The sequence below is a fragment of the Ostrinia furnacalis genome, unplaced genomic scaffold (assembly GCF_004193835.3).
Source record: "Ostrinia furnacalis isolate ACB-3 unplaced genomic scaffold, ASM419383v2 OfSCF2303, whole genome shotgun sequence".
NCBI classification, from domain to species: domain Eukaryota; kingdom Metazoa; phylum Arthropoda; class Insecta; order Lepidoptera; family Crambidae; genus Ostrinia; species Ostrinia furnacalis.
Window position 1 is genome coordinate 330,933 of NW_021132542.1, and position 17,747 is coordinate 348,679.

The following is a 17,747-nucleotide window of genomic DNA, read 5'->3' on the forward strand; positions in this document are numbered from 1 at the left end:
TTAAATCAGACATAACATTAATATTCATAATGTTGAAGAAACTTTACAGAAGAAAACCAACTACATTTCCAAAAATTCGATTATCATACCAAACCAGAATTTGGAGCGAAATAATTAAATTTCGAAAAGGCCCTCTGATGTGAAGGGCAAGACCTTTTAACTTTACAGACTCTAAAGAAGGAAATTTTGCCATTTTTCCACGAATCTTTTTTTCGTATCGTTGTTTGTTCACCGACGTATACGAACTAAATGAGATTTGGGGCCGTTGCTAGTGCAAAAGTGTGTAAGAGTAAACAAATCGAAATGGAAATAGAAAAAAACTATTTGGAATCGATACCTTTGATACACTCATACTTACTTGTACATTTCGTATTGGAGCACTCTACGCATTTACTTTTAAAACTCATTTGCAATAAAGCACATATTTCCAAATTATCAATGCTTCTTTTATCAACCATTACCAACAAACTTTAATGACTTACACTTATTTTTAGCAGAACAGCAGCTCAGTCGATAACATTAACACAGCAGCCATAATTTATTATGATATCTCAAACAACAGTCTTTGAGAGTTTATTAATAAAGCGCATCTGTTAGTGCCATACATTTGTACACTTTACTGCTCACAAAGTACATAAAACGATTCCGCTTCTTAATGCGCCCATTAAAACTACCGTGCGTGTTACATGCCTGCTATTCTTGGCGATAATAGCTTTTATTGCGTCGCGTCTAAAACTGCCCTTTTCTCTTGTTACAGGTCCAAAACTCGAGCCAAAATGCTGCAGGAACACTTGAAGAAACTTCTCATCTTAAATATAATAGCTGCAACAATAGCAGTTCCGGATTTCACGACCAACTGCCCGAAAGAATGCAAATGCGTCTGGGCCAGCGGCAACAAACAAGCGGACTGCTCCAAATCAAATCTACAAGATATACCAAAAAATTTAAGCTCCGACATTCAAAATCTAGATCTCAGCGGCAACAATTTCTACGAAATCACTATGTACGCTTTCGAAGACACGAAACTGATCAATCTCAAGAAACTCGTACTAAGAGATTGCAAACTGAAAACGCTACAGAAAAACGCCCTGAGCGGTCTCGCAATCATGATCGAACTGGATTTATCCAAGAACGAATTGAAAACGCTGTACGCGGACACATTTACAGACGCGAAGAAAATCCGATGGCTCTTTTTAAACGATAATCAATTGGAAAAATTAGAGGACGGACTCTTTAACAACTTTGAATACCTCCAGAAAGTGGATTTGAGCAATAATCGCATCGCCACAATCGGAATGAAGACTTTCCTTAACGTTCCCAAGCTGAACACTTTGAGCTTGAATAATAATAAATTGGAAAGATTGAAGATAGACGCGCTGAGTGCATTAACTACGTTATCCAACTTAGATGTGCACGACAATCCCTGGCGATGCGATTGCTATCTGCAGCCTTTCAGAAACTGGGTTATCAGCAAACATCTTTATACCTCCCCGATATCGTGTGCTGAGCCAGCCAAAGTCCAAGGAAAAATGTGGAAGGAATTAGACAGCAGCGATTTTGCGTGTCGACCGAGTATTGTGTACCCATCAACAAGCACGACCCTTCGGTCCGCCGACACAAACATTACCCTTTCCTGTCAAGTCAACGGCAACCCGCTACCCGACGTAAATTGGGTATTAAACGCCCAAATAATTGATGGCTCTTATAAGTACCAGGGCGAAGTTAAATACTACTTGTCAGAGAGCAGTTACGAAAGTAGCAAATGGGTCAATTTAACTATCGTAGACGCTGGCAGCACCGACAACGGGGAGTATTTATGCGTTGCCAAAAACGCTGGAGGAGTCGAGGAGAGAAACTTGACTCTAGTTGTGATGCACACAGTACCAGATTTGATAGTTCCTAGCGGTATGGATAATAATATGTTACCAGTTCTGATAGGCGTGTCATGCACGGCAGCTATTCTATTAATAATTCTAGTCATTTTGTGCTACTGTTGCTGCAAGAGACGAGGCTCGGATAAGAAAGCTGAAGCTTCTAATGGAGAAGCTTTGATAGAGGGCTCTGTGATACCAGAAATGGAGAAGAGTCTAATTACTGCCGTAAATCCCGTCACAAAACCTCCTAGGAGGTACGACGTCCCGCCTTCGATTACCAGCGGAGCCACGGAGATGTCAGAATTGAATAAAACATTGCTGGACAATGATTCTGTATTCGGTAAGTTACAAGTTTAATTCCACTAAAAGTTTTTAACAAAATGTGCATGTTCACCCGAAATGTTGGTTGCGCTAAAACAAACTTTCGCATGTATAATCTTGTAAAACATTGCAACTAAACATGTCGTGTGAGACACGGCAGCCTTATAAGTTTGCCCACTGCAGCTATTCGTGTCCACCTTCATTCCCTCTTATCGCAACATTAAGTGTGACTTTTACCGTGTCTAGATGTTTTATTAAGATATCCTTTTCACAAAAATTACCTCCTAAATAAAGTAGCAATAAAATGCGTTATATCGCGAGCACTTTTCTCGAAACTCGATAAGCGAGTACTTAAGTTTTATCGATTTGTGGTTAACACTAAGGGGATGGCGAAACTCCAACAAAAATCCATTACTGTTGTTTGTAATACCCGCAGAGTTTACGGTGCAATAAACATAAAAATTAATTCTTTGTTTCAGCGCATAATGACGACGAAAAACGCTCTCTCGACTTCGATCATCCAACGAAACGATCTCAAGATGGCCTCAACGTAGAGTACGGTCGTACTCCCGATCTGCTCATCTCTTTCCCGCCGAGAGCTGCCCAGATATCACCGGCAGCGAGCAACGCGTCCACCGTTCCTGACACCACGAGATTACCGCCGCAACTCAACCCCGTTAGTCCAATCCACTCTCCAATCTACGGGATGACGACCAACCAGAACTTGTTCCGAACGCTACCATACTCTCGATCACAGTCCCCATTCACGGCTCCCATCACGCCCCCAGTCGTCACGCCCAGACAAGGATACGTCACCATCCCGCGAAGACCAAGGGTACCCAGTTGGTCTAGCACCGCTAGCACCCAAATCCTTCCCAGCAGTGAAGCTCAAGAGCCGTTGTACGACAACCTGGGCTTACGAACGACAGCTGACGGCTCGATACTGTCTCTGAACAAAACCGGATTAGAAGCGCAGTTTTCGCCGATGAGGAACCGGCCACTGCCAGCTACTCCGAACGCTTTCCAAAGCCCTCATCATCCTCAAGTATACTACGCGCCGATTGAGGAGCAAGAACCAGCGCCATCTCCCGTGCCGCAATACATGACTAATCCCAGAAACAGCATCGCGTCTCAGCTGTCCACACCAGGTCCTCAAGAGCCGACAAATCCCAGAATGAGTTGGACGGCTAAAAACACCTCTACGCCCCAACCTGAGCCTCGAAAGGCTCTATTCAGCACCGGCTCCGACAACCAATCCCACGTGTCAGACAGCAGCACTTTGAGTAGAAAAGGAAAGCCCGAGACTGGTTCATTGAGACGGAACCCGAAGATCGAAAAGAACGAGGTCCCAAAACAATCCCCAACGAAAACCTCGCCGTCCAAAGACGACACAAGGAAGAGTGAAGCCAACGTGTCCTTGAACCAATCCGGGACTTTGGGAAGGAGTGGGAAGATTCCACCGCGGCCCCCTCCTAAGCCGAAGAAAAAGCCTCCGACTGAGGTGAACCCTACGGAACCCCTGTTCGAAGACGAGGGCGAGGACGGCACCGAAGTGTAGTAGTGCGGGACAGTGACCGAACCAAAGTGCCAAGCCTAGCAGTTACGTCACAACAGTGATATCAGTGATCAGAGACAGCGTGTAATCGAAATACGATTTCCCTTCACGGTGCTCGTGTAAATAACGATTGTGCTAGATTTTTTACCTATTGCGTACAATTAAAACCCTATGGACCATTATTAAGAGTTTTTAAGTGTTTATTGTAATTAGCGTATTAGTTTACACAGCAAATTGTACACATGAGTTTCTTTTAAGTATTTATTATTACGGTACTATTGGTTAAGGCATACGGTAGCTACTTTTGCCACAACGACGTTCTGCATGCAGTTCAAGACTGATTTTTCTAAATTGACAGCTTGTTTTTACATTCCCTTATACATTCGCGTAAATCGAATTCCAGTTTGGCTTACCATAGTTCTGCTAGAATGGTTTGACTAACTTTAGCATATTTGTCGAAGACTGATAAATGATTAGCCGCTTTTGGATTATTGATGACGTCAATATCCACTAAAGCGTTACGTCATTGGTTTTTAAATCATTTTCATTTGAATATCTGTACACGTTGCATTGTTTAGCAGCTATTTTTATGAAGTTAAGTTTGTTCTTATATCAGTATTTAAACAGGATTTCACTCATATTAACTTGGACGATGTAAATAATTTAATTAAGATTATGATAAAGGTCAACAATGATAAGACACGAACAAATAGAAAGATCTCATTTATGAAGCACACAAACCACAATGATGACATTATATTGGTTACTAAGTTTACAATATGCTTCGTGTATAGATATGAGGTCGTTTAAAGGCGTTTGTGTATATTACATACATGACATCGTTTTAAAATGTGTTTGTTTTGTGTATAAACTTATTGTATAAGACGTAGAAATGACTGTTTGACCTAATCTAAGATGTGTTTCTTTATCTATATACATTGTTAAGATTGGTACTTGTAGTTTCTCAAACGCCTACCGAAATTCAAATTGGTAACTCTAAAATATTTAACTTCGCCTTCTAAGTTAACTTTATTTTAGTTTTAGTTTGAGGCTGTATCAATTAAACATTTTATCGAACATTTTTAACATATTTGTGATGAAATTCATACATAGTTCCTAAAATATTTGTTTTACAATAGTATACCGTTAAGGTAGACGTTTTATAAGTTAAGCAGCTTTTTAACTAAGTTACTGGTGCTTATGATTTTTAAACGTGATTATTTATTTTTATATCCGTTTAGTTTTCAAATGGGAAAGTACATTTTATGGGTTTACTAGCTGCTAGTTCGATTTATGGTTCCATATCATTATGTGCTGAGTGTATTTCTTTCTCACAGAATGTACAATGTATTGAATTTTTACAATATTTACTGTAGACCTCCAGTTTTATAGTTTTAAGCGCTGTGTACATAGGAACATTATTATTAAAAGTGATTAAAGCTATATTTCAGTAATGTGTTGCTTTATTTACAACAACTATCATAATTATTTAAAAAAATCTGAGAGATGGGGGTGCAGTCGCCTGGCAAGCGAAAGGTCGTGGGTTAGATTTCCACTTTAGGCAGTTCGATTTCCGGATATACCTACATAGCTTCCTAAATTTTAAAATAACAATAACAATAATTTATGTCAACCATACGTAAAGTTTTTAGTTACAATTTAATACACATCAGATTATAATTAAAATAACAACAATCATGTAAATGTATTTATTTTAGTACAACTACAAATGTACAGAAAATGTATCATGCCTACTCTTGTACTGCAGTGATAACAAATAAATGACCTATTCAAAATTTCCCTCACAGTACTGTAACAGTAGAAATGAGAACAATGCATCAAATATATTTCATATTGGACTAAAGGATTGTGAAATTACTCATTATGTCAGTTAAATTGGCTTATACAGGGTGGCAACGATAAGTGATCTCACTCGATTATTCTAAACTATACAAGATATCGATAGACAGGTTACTGGTCCTGAAAGTGCTTCACGAGCTCTATCAACGGTATCAATAATAATAGGTTACAGAATAAACTGGATCCATCCGAATCTTCAATGTTTCTAGCTTTAATATTTGGTTGTATGTACAAAATGATAAATATTGTAGCTTTTTTGTAAAATAAGTGTTAAATAGTCCAGTAGAATTAGCTTTTAAATCGGAAATAATTCCTACAAAAGATTTTATTGTTTTAATGGCTTCATTGGTTGCCCATTAAGACTCTCCTAAGTTTTCGACTTCGACGGAGTTGTGCTTAAGTGGTGGGGGCCCCCGAAAGGGGCATTTTTTCGGTTTTCCGGTTATACCGCGTAAAGGACTTACCCTATCAAAAAGTGGTCTTCATGTCGGTTGAAGGGCACTTAATCCTGCATTGAATAAGACCAAATTCATATGTTTTGGACAAACCGTTCTCGCGCTAAAGTTCGGCAAAGTAGAAAATATACGTATAATTAATGACCCTCTCCATGTCTAATGGTTTGTTACCCACAGGCTTCCAAGTCTTGAAAAGGGCCACCTCAACCAGTGTAACCCTATCAAGGCTTACGAGCTTGATGCGCCTATCCTTGTTCGTCCCAGCCGTTCCTTAACTGCGGTTGCTGCACCTCTTCCTGGCACTCACCTGACACGGCATATTTATCTTAACTTTATTTTTTTACTCTGTATGTTTTGTCCGCTAGAGGGCGCCACATTAGATTTTGTGAAACCCCATATAGCCTATAACCAGCGGACAATTAAGACGCTTCTAATGATATGTCATTTGTCAAATTCTGATAAGTAGTTTAGAAGTTACGAGGGAACAGATGAACATACATACATACATACATACATACATACATAGCCTGTCAAAATCATAACCCTCCTTTGGCTTTGCCGTAGTCGGGTAAAAATTCTACCCTTAGGGAGGTAAAAAGGGGGGCAAAGTTTATATGGGATAACGAGATTCCTTCGTCCAATCTACTTTAAATTTTCAATAAACATTCTATAACAGAATTAATGGAAGATGTGTTTCGTATTTTAGTGAAATGCATCCCCTATTAACTATGTTATAAAGGGGTTGAAAGTTATTTTAATGATGATTTGCTTCAAAGTTGATATTAATTTCTTATTAAGTAGTGCATTTTTTTGACACACATGTCAAAAGACTATCATACTCTAGGGGCCTCCATTTGCGTACTTTTCAGGGGAGCGATTTTAAAGTTTAGAGTTCTCTGGTAAATCGGCATTAATGATAATTGATATTTTTATGATTGAAATAAGCTAATTTGATGCGTATCTTTCGATTGGCGTAAGAATTTGATTAAATTATCTACTTAATCTATTAAAAAAAAGACTTGTCAAGTTGTGTACCGACGACTTGTCAAGTTATTCACCAAAGAAAAACAAACATTTAAGGTGTAAAAATTGGATTTAAGTTAATTATTTTGAATGAAGTTTAAGTAAAAAAACAAAACATAAAAATAGAACATATTTTTATCACTTTTGCAATGAAATAGTAACAAATTTATAAGAAAAATCAAATATAATCGCAGATGATGATTGCTTTTGATTAGATAATTGTACGTTTACATAAAATTTAAAAAAAAGACAAATAAAAGATCAAAAGCCATGCTTCATAACAAGCACAATTAATTTTAATTATTTTAGGCTTACCATTAAGCTTAAAATAATTAAAATTAACTGGATATATTTTTGCGTAAGGTCGACACGCCCTTTCGCGTCCATCGTCCAGTTCACGTCCAAATGATGGATCACTCTAGAACGTAAGCTATTGCTATGATTCCCTGAATGTATGACAGGTAACCCCACATTAAAAAAATCTTATAGCATGCTACCGTTTTTGCCAAAAATAAATCCCACGTGAGCAGGTGCGCGTTTCAAGGTAAGTTTTTAATATATTTAGGTCTAGTTTGGGATTTACCGCAGTCTCTAAGCCTTAACCATGAATCATACAATACGGATAATGATATCGGTGATTGTACTTTATTAAATGACACTTAAAATAAGGTCACTTTTCGATAGGGTAAGTCCTTTACGCGGTATAACCGGAAAACCGAAAAAACGCCCCTTTCGGGGGCCCCCACCACTTAAGCACAACTCCGTCGAAGTCGAAAACTTAGGAGAGTCTTAATGGGCAACCAATGAAGCCATTAAAGCAAAAAAATCTTTTGTAGGAATTATTTCCGATTTAATCAATTTTTGTGTTTAATTCTACTGGCCTAAAAACCAGAACTGAAAGTCCTGAAATCTGAGATAAGTCAAATAAAACAAAAACAATATAACGTAAAACAAAGAGCTATTGTTTGTGGTCACGTAGGAAGTTTTAAGAACTTTTAGGGGTCCCCACAGAACGGATGGCTATTTGAAGTTTCGCGGAAACAGTAAGTACCCATTAGGAGCATCGCCGATGGAGGGTAGGCTTATGGAAGTTTTATTAGTGACAATGTGTCCGATTGGCTGGGAAGTGAAGATCATGTTTGGCTGTTTTGTTTTATTTTTCTAATTTTCTTTCAAGCTTCAACCACACCAACGCGTGATCGCCATCACCGGCGCGGTCAAAGACCAATGACAGGTCGCGCGACCCATGACAGTTCAAGAAACCTGTCATTTCTGTACGCGATCTGCACGCGTTGGTGTGGTTTAAGCTTTAGTCAAATATGTTTGTATGTATGTTTGTCTCGAAGCGCTGGTAGGGCCCAAAAGATAAGGAGACGTGTAAAGTGCCCCATAATGGCTACCTTTTCTTTTTTTATTATTTACATTTTGACGTTCATAAGTGCTACTTGTGGTCTAAACTGAATAAATATTTTTGATTTTGATTTTGAATATTATGATTTTTTGCGAATTTAACAAAAGAAACCAAACAGTGCAATATCGCTTCTAGTTTTCTCAACACTCATAAGGACTCCTCGTAGGTACGAGTATCTATTGAAAAGTAAAGGGCCACATTTTAAACTCAAACCAAGTTAACAACACATAAAATCACATAACACTGGCAAAATATGCAGCGCAAACCGTTTGTTGTGGCTCGTGTTTGTTCATGCCAATGTGGGTATTCTTATTTTTTATTTTTCGCACCTACCCACATTTTGTCTAATATTCACTCGGTATCATTCGTTGCTTTATAAATTAGTCTACGAATAAACGTGATGCACTGCGGACGTCGTCGCGCGCGCCGCATCGTATTCATTTGTTTTTTCTGGAAAGTTCTATCATAGAAGGAAAGGTTTGGGCGATCTTGATTGGTCAACGGCCAACGCTAAATAAAATGTACTCGTACTGTACTGTTAAAACAATGTAGTGGTGTGTATTTGACCGTGGTATTTGTGAAGTGCTTCAATGATTCTGCTGCCTTGTTTGATCTAATCGAGGTTCCTTCATCAAGGGGCGCCCTGGAGCTATTGGTGCTAGTGGACTGCAGAATGGGTGAGTGCGCTTTTCTTTCTTCTTCTAAATAATACAATCTGTGGTGAATTATAAACCTGTATGTCACTGAGATATAGATAATAATATTACTTCAATGGTATGAGTAGAATGTCGAACCAAAAAATCTTAAGATTTATCGCTCGTATAGTGTCAAAATGGGCAGGGCACACAGTACGCAGAAATGACGGCCGATGGAGCAGCATGGTTCTGGAGTGGAGGCCACGTACCGGAAAGCGCAGAGTAGGACGTCCACCCACAAGGTGGACCGACGACGTCATGAAGGTAGCAGGAATTCGCTGGATGCAGGCTGCCACCAACCGGCCATTGTGGACTGGAAATCATTGGGGAAGGCCTATGTTCAGCATTGGACGTCCTATGGCTGAAATGATGATGATGATAGTGTCAAACAATTAAAAAGGATCCAGCCGTATTTCGTAAAGAGCGACAGTCATCCAACTAACCTCACAAACTTTCGCCTTTAGGTGTAGCATTATTAGTACTACCTATTCAATCACCAACTTTACTATTCCATCCACATCACCTATCTTAAGGTCCATGTTTCTAAACTACCATTTATCGGGACCTCAAGAATATAATAATAGTCAAAAAGGTTACGGAACATCCATTGGCTTGTATCCCAGTTTTTTGGGCGTAAAAATATTGAAAAACCGTAAAGAGAAACTAAGGGCATCAGAAGATTTTATGGGCGACAATATTGGTAGTAAAATGTTCGGGCATTCGATATTTCTATTTTGGGTCAGCCTTTGTTTTTTGTTTGGAATAATTTATGCTTGTGGCGATCGAATGAGATATTTGTCATGGTAATTATGGAGGACGTGAGAAAACCATGTTATGTTTTGCATAGGTTCGGCTATTTTGAATAGAAGAGGAAAACAATGTTACAAACAATTTACATGTTCTGTTTTTTATGCGTTATTATTTTATCTTTTGTTTGTGAGTATAATCATTATTGCTTAGTTGCTTCTAACTCTTCTAAAGTGGGTATAATCATGGTCTTTACCAGACTTACACGTAAGTCTGGTATGTATGCCATAATTTTATTGTAAGTAAGTAGTTCATGTTTCCTCCGAACTACGGAATCGCTTCCACCTTCGGCCTGATCATCATTATCCATCAGGTGAGATGCAGTCCAAGATTTTCCTGGTGGATAAAAATAAAAGTATCTCATTTCTTTACACAAGTGTCTGTAGTATTTATGTTCATATTTACAAAATTGCCAGACTACTAGCAATGATACTAACGTAAACACAGTGTTTGTTGTAAAAAAAATTGTTCTTATTTACAATATTGCTAGTCGACGAGTATTATAGCGATAGCGTGGATACTTTGTTTCGTTATTTACAGTCAAGGGGATTACTAATTTATATTCGAGGATTTAACCGTCATATTAACAACTCGTAGCCTCGTATATTAACAAGCACTCATTAATTCATACTTCGTTAGCACTAAAGCAGTTTTGGTAAATATTTTTACTCCGCTTAACCTAGAAACATTGTGATAAGCAAATTGCCTTTCCCCCTTTATTAGAACCTTATCAATTTCCATTCGGCCACTTGATTTTGGGCTCTATTTTGTGTGTCATATAGATTAGTATTTCGGCCCTTTTTGACCTGGATTTGGTGCGAGCTGTCAAAGGGCTCTAATGGTTTGATACGAGTGAATAAATATTATATTTTCGCTTCATTTTGGATTGTTTTAGCGGGCTTATTAATGCCGCGTGACACGTCAAATTGGTATTTTGGATATACGGATTTAAACCGTTTGGGTATATTGTTTTGTTTGTTTGTTGGTCGTTGTTATTATTTTTGTCAAAGTACTGATAACGATGTTTATGTAGAGGCTTAGCAAGGATGGTATGGATCAATGCGATTGTTTTTTCTAGAGAAAAGTTTAATGAAGCTGTAGACGAATTGTCAAATGATTTTGACTAAAGCACAAAACTTACGAAAAAACGCAAACGTTAGAAATCAGTTTTTCACTACGTCATCTTTGTGTTTCAAATTCAAATTAATTTTTAGAAAGACCTCTAAAGTAACTTTAGAACTGTAAGGCTGAGTTGCACCACCTAACTCGGCCTATAACGATCGGTAACTATAACGATAACCGTTGTTTTTTGTATGGAGTTTGACAGATTTTTGACGTTTGTTAAAGTTAAAGTAAGACGATGCAACCCAGCCTAACTGTTGCAGTACGATTAATAACTTGCAATAATATTCGCCTGAAATATTTTATAGAGCTCCATAGATGGTACGCGTGCCATAATCGCCCTCCCCTGTTCTAGTGTAGATGTTTTCACTTGTACTATCCCAAATATTATTTAATAATAAAACAGCCACTGTTCCATCATAAACAGAAGTATTGTATGCCCACCAGATGTGGAAACCACTTCACAAACGAGTACAGACGACGGCACATCACATAAACACTTGCATCTTAGTTCATTGCCATAAGATCTATTTTGCACCAAAAATGTAGTCGGATCTGCGGTCGATTGTACAATAAAATCCACCTCGCACGCCGACTGTCCGCAAACAAGCAATATAAATTAATCATCGCTTTATGTTCGTGACATAAAGTGCAATTTGGCTTGCTCTGATTAATAGTTATGTGGGCATTACGGTAGAGGTCGCAATTGATTTCATATTGCGACCGGGTACGTACTAAGGACACGGTAATAATATCATACAGTATTGTAACTTCATATAAACCGACGAAACGCGAGCATTCCTTCGAATTTCAAATCTCGGTACGCGGTCGAAAGTAAAAGTTAGGGGTGTCGCGAATGTGCCGAACGGACGTCGATGGCCTAAACTCTGATTTTTAATTCGACGGAATTTTGACATTTCAGAAGTGTTGTCAACATTGAAACATTCCCACTAAGAATGGAGAGCATTTTCATAAATTAAAAAATAATCCTTTCTTGAATTTAAGGTTTCACTTGAAATACTAAGACTTAAAAATGTACCGATCATTTCAAAATGGTTATTTGAATTTTTATTATCATACTTTTGAAGTTACAAAAAAAATTGGGAAATTATTTTTCTATTACTGGACTCCCTGGCCAATAATCCATGGGTTACAAACCTTTTTTATGAAAATCCTTTTGTTAATAAAATCTTAGCTTCATAAAATAATCAATTTAACAAGATGCCAATTTTATAATCCAAGTTGATTATGATGACGATAATGATGATTGATGATCAATACATATTTTCGTTTATACAATGTTGTTTTACCGTGTTAATAACACGTTTTTTTCTATTTAATCTTTAAAATGTACATAATAATTAGGGTACATTGAATTCACAAAACAAACAATAGTTCATTCTTGTAAGTTGTACTTGATGAAATTTCATTTCATATTATTTATTAATAATTCAAAGCAAAAAAGGCTTATTACATCTGAATTGTCAAAAAATGACAGCTGTCAAAATTCCGTCGAATTAAAAATCGGACTATAGTGTTGAAAATGACTAAGTTGGTTGAATTTGACTTACCGTCTTAAACGGTCAAATTTGTCAAAAATTACCTAGTCATTAACTGTCAGAAATGGTCATTTTCAGTAAGTTTGATTTGAAATGAAAATTATATTGTATTTAAAACCAGCTTTGGCCCACGACTTCACCCGCCTGAAATTAAAGCAACAGGTCATTATGATTAGTAGATTCAAAATTATTTTAGTATATTTTTTTAAATTAAATCTACTAATCACAAAACAACACGCATTTTTATCCTATTCCATTCAAAAAGTAGGTATTTTGTTTGTCTAAATAAAAAAAACTTACAATCACAATACTAGATAGAAATTCTAAGTAGACAGATGTAATTAGAATGGGTTCTGTAGGTGAGCAGCCCTATCGCATGTTGTCATACCGTGACGTACCGCGGGGCTGTTGACATTTATTTCAAAAATATGGCCGAGTTGGAATACTGTATAGATAGTATTACCGTGCTAAGGACGGGATGGAGGATTATTTAATTGTTGTTTTACGCAAAAAACCCCTTTGTGCTAGATATTTCATACGAATAAAATAATAACTGAAGCGTCTGTTTTTTATTATTATCTAAAGTTTTTTTTTCATTCACACATTTTTTATCAATCTATCTATTACCGAGCTGTATCTCATGAACCGTAAACAACAATATAAATGTTTACAGAATGTATTTACCGCTCTATCAATATTACAACAAAGCAAAATAAAAAAATCCAATAGTAATTTTATGAAGTTCAATTTAGCACATGGGAAAGAACAATGATGTGTGTCCGATTTTAGTTGGACTTGGTCATTTCTACGCAAACCTATCATGGGCCTGAAAAACAAGATAGTCTTAGTTTAGGCTCCAGGTCGCACACTCTAAGCAGACAATAGGTTTTTCTCTTTTTATAAAATTGTTCTAAAATTCATCTTTACATAGTTTAAAACAAAGTCGCTCCCGCTGTCTGTTTGCTTAACTCTTTAAAATTACGCAATGGTGTTAAATGTTATGTTGCAATACTTTAAGAAGATGGATTAAAGTAGGTAAATATTCCAATGCACTCATGCGCAACCGGGACGAGTCACTAGTGTGTTATAAAAAGTAATATTTTCAATAATAATTAATATTTTTCAACCCCTCCCCTTAATCCGGTCCTGCCCGATCATATTACTGACAGTCGGCGTGACGGCTCGCGAGAGCTCTTGGCAATCTGTCCAACGATATCGCTTCATAGTTATTGTCATCCCTGGTTATTATGACGTCACGGTACAGCTAGAGAGGATTTGTCACTAGGTTGGTACACCATGGTTGTAGGTAGGTGTGTTAGAATTGGGACTGATAAAGGTAGATTCTAACGGAATATAACTTTGATTTAGGCCAGTCTTTCCCAAAGTGGGCGATAACGCCCCCTTGTGGGCGCTGCAGACTTAAAGGGGGGCGGTAAGAGACCCAGAAAACAAAATCGGGACATTGTGTAGAGGCTTGGGAGGCGTCATCTACTAGGAGGACTCTTAGACACCGACTGAGCTCGACTCTTGATTACAAAAAAGGGGGGCGCTAAAAAATAATTTATTCTATAAGTGGGCGGTAGACTAAATAAGTTTGGGAACCGCTGATTTAGGCTCTTTAATAATATTTTTATTTTTTATACAATGTATTCGGTTAGTAACATGACTTACACTCGTATTCACAAACGATGCTTGTTTATGTGAAGCAATGATGCTATGCGAATTCGAATAGAGCTCTGTTATTGGTTCGTGTATGTCACTCTGCCACTCAAGTATTGTCTATGAATAGGTTTTTGGGACCCTGTGCGTTCATGCGCACTGTAAGAATTCATAGTAATGTTTGTGAATACCTACGGGTATTTAGAACTATGCTAGAAGTCAATTAGGGGTAAGTTTAAAATTACTTTTCAGTTAATAATTTCAGTTTACTCAGTCAGGTTTTTTGTACAAGCGATTGGAAAGTCCATAACGTTAAAATATTAATCGCAAATCTCTACTTTACAAAAAGCAGCTGAAAAGGAATCTGAACCGAGAGCTTGCGGATTTCAGTCGTGAATTCGTTTTCAGTCCCTTTACATGAGGAATGTAATCCAGTGCTAGCTATGACTAGAATAAAGCTATTGCTTGAGATTTCGTGTGCATGTACATTTTCATTTAAAAGCAACCTATACCTTAGGATTCATCAAAATCTGTCTAGAAGTACTTAACAAATAACAAAACATCCATCTTAGCAACTTTCATATCTTTTAAATTAATCAATAGACAAGAAATTAGTCTTTTAAATAATGATTTTTATTCATTTATTTATTTAGGACAACCAATAAGACAGACACAAGTACAATCAGAGGGGTTTTACAAACATATTTTTTCTTAGGACTAGGTGCTATTAAGAGTTAAAAAAATATTTTTAGAGTCGAAATTACCATCACCTATCTTATACATACTTATGTGCACAATCCTTAAACGGTGTGCTAGACACGGCCTGCGTGTAGATCTGTATACATATTTAGTGAATAAAATATTACAGTTCAACATCTTATCGACTCGAGGCTTTGCTACTAAAACTAGTGCGTAGTATTGCCTATAAGTATTATGTAAGCATATTTTATGCTATGAAGGTAAACAATTCATAAAATTAATTTGATTTCAGTAGTTGACTTTTAAAGGGCACTTATACACGTCCCAATATAAGTAAGGTACATGATCCAGCATAAATCATACCTAATGTATAGTACTGACAAGAAGCAATGCAAGTATTTTTTTCTTTTAACATAATATTAGCTAAATAAACTTGTGTTCTTCTTGTCGTGTCGCCATAAGGCATTGAACTCGCCCAATATTTTATGAATTATAAGGCATTTAAGTTTAATTAAATAAGCAGATGATATTATTAGGTATGCAATAAGTATAATCATTCGTTCGAGATTCACTCTAAATACTTTGTAACAGCATACATGGAAACGCATTTTAAATTAAAAACTTGTTTGCAAAGTGTGCAAAAGTTAAAGTTCAAAATACCACACAGAACGTGGCTTTGAACTTAAACAATAGAGCTTTCATTGTTTACAAAATACCACGCCATGCCCATCTTATAGATAAGAAACATTTTTATGATAAGGTTGCTAAACATGCTATTCAATACTAGATGACAATAGTTTAGCTTTAATTGTCATTACAGTACATTTTACTTATCACAAACCCTTTGTCCGTAAAACTACCTGGACTCATTAAAAGATATTGTTTGATTCGTAATGTACCGTTTTGTATTACGAGTGCCCAAACGGGGTACGAGCTAGCTGGGTGTGAAGTCAGTCTGCCTTTGGACACAAGTCTAATCGGTCATCAGTTCTTGAGATCCAAGTTAACTTGGATCTCAAGAACTGATGACTAATTGAAACTTCAAAGTACTTATACTTCAAGTGACATGTTGGTGTTAATTCAAGTCATCTCTAAAATTTTGATAATATGCTGTGTTTTAGAAAAATCATATAAGCGAACTTTATGAACAATTAGTAAACTTCGACAAGTGGGTGTAAATTCAAGCCATCTCTAAAGAAAGTGATATAGTGCTATCTACAAATCATACAAGTGAACTTTGTGAACACTTCAAGTGATAAGTAGGTGTTAATTCAAGCAATCGGCAAGTGAACTTAGTGAGACAAGAAGATAAAACAGAATGGACGACCCAGTACCGGACCCAATCTACAACCCTGGAGAAGCGCAGCTTTCGGCGGAATTAGATTTTCACCGAGAAGCGTTTGAGCTCTATTTGACATCCATCCGAGACTACCCTCCTCACCTAAAAGAGGATATGGAAATGCAATTTCGGGCGACCTTGGACCAATACAACGACATGTTGGCAGAACAAAATGACAACGCACAAATAATCAGGAATTATAAGGTCGCCTTAGAAGAATTTCCAGGTAATATTCATTTCCTATATAGTGCTGGTGAATATTTTCTACGCCAGCAAGAGTTTCATATTGCCCACCTTCATTTTGAAAAGGCGGTTCAAATCGACAAAAACCTAGTAAAGGCACAAAAATACCTGAATTTAACAAAGAGGTTGCTGTACTCTCGCGACGAATACAGATTGCTGAATGACGATCAAAGACTTGGTAAATATTTACGAGGTATAATTCAAACCTCTATCCTGAGGAAAGAAGAAGAAATTGAAAGTAAAGAATCAGCAGAACAATCGATACAACATTCATTCGAAGAATCTCCGGCTTTTAAAGCACTATTGGAAAACGAGTTTGATAGTGAAAAATGTAATTTTAATATTCAAGACCCGAAACAAGACCTTTTTAATCGAAAAAGGAACCAAGATAGAAGATATTGAAGATATTGAAGATATTGAAGTTGGCTCCTACAGAAGCAACCTGCTTGTGATAACAAATAGATTTGACGCCGGCCTTTTAGGTAGTGAGCTATTATTTACCATCCTATCGGCTTGGAAGAAGATTCTTACACCTTCATCGCGGGTCATTCCTAACCGGGCTGAATTTTATGTTATTGGCGTCCGCTGTGAGCAGATCCCAAAAAAATACCAAATTTCTTCGGATGCTAAAACACTCCTTAGTGTTCAAGACTTGTTTTTACACACAGAAACACATAACCGTGAAGACATCTTCACATACAAAGACTTAGAGTTCGTGACGCAAGAAGAGTTAGTCTTTGAAATAATGCCGATATTAACAAAAAATAGCCAGAATTCTTCCAGACAATGCAAAATTGACCGTTACAAGTAGCGGTGAAGTTAATGCACTGGTAGGATTTTTCAAACTTTTTATAACTGAGGACATCGTTATGACAACCGATCCTAGATCAGAAGATAGATCAGATGCGTTTAAACAAGCTGTGTCTCATGATTTTATACCAATGCAATACACAGAAGGTGAATCTTTCATTGCTCAGTTCTCAACATTTGGCGGGAGACTAAGATTTCTGACAGATTGTAGAAAACTAATAACGAGAGTGTCAAAGCAATTAACAACGTTCCTGAACGATGACGTCTATATTAATGAGATTATTAAAAGTGCACAAATAGCAACAGTTCATTTAA

The 17,747-nt window shown here is 37.1% G+C and overlaps 2 protein-coding genes across 2 annotated transcripts; both read left to right on the forward strand.

Annotated features, from left to right (window-relative positions):
• The first annotated feature begins 757 nt into the window (after positions 1-757).
• kek5 (leucine-rich repeat, immunoglobulin-like domain-containing kekkon 5 protein) lies at positions 758-4,623 on the forward strand. Its single transcript, XM_028307598.1, has 2 exons — positions 758-2,214; positions 2,675-4,623. Exons 1-2 carry the CDS (start codon positions 777-779, stop codon positions 3,751-3,753), a joined length of 2,517 nt encoding a protein of 838 aa, XP_028163399.1. The 5' UTR covers positions 758-776; the 3' UTR covers positions 3,754-4,623.
• An 11,469-nt stretch (positions 4,624-16,092) lies between these two features.
• Positions 16,093-17,191, forward strand: LOC114354986 (uncharacterized). Its single transcript, XM_028307616.1, has 2 exons — positions 16,093-16,392; positions 16,510-17,191. Exons 1-2 carry the CDS (start codon positions 16,359-16,361, stop codon positions 17,022-17,024), a joined length of 549 nt encoding a protein of 182 aa, XP_028163417.1. The 5' UTR covers positions 16,093-16,358; the 3' UTR covers positions 17,025-17,191.
• Positions 17,192-17,747: the final 556 nt, after the last annotated feature.

Bases quoted from the DNA above. Each gene is read 5' to 3' on its own strand.
- kek5 (XM_028307598.1), top strand. From the start codon at position 777: ATGCTGCAGGAACACTTGAAGAAACTTCTCATCTTAAATATAATAGCT. The intron at 2,215-2,674 runs GTAAGTTACAAG...TCTTTGTTTCAG, and splicing joins GGACAATGATTCTGTATTCG to CGCATAATGACGACGAAAAA.
- LOC114354986 (XM_028307616.1), top strand. From the start codon at position 16,359: ATGGACGACCCAGTACCGGACCCAATCTACAACC. The intron at 16,393-16,509 runs CTGGAGAAGCGC...AAATGCAATTTC, and splicing joins ACCGGACCCAATCTACAACC to GGGCGACCTTGGACCAATAC.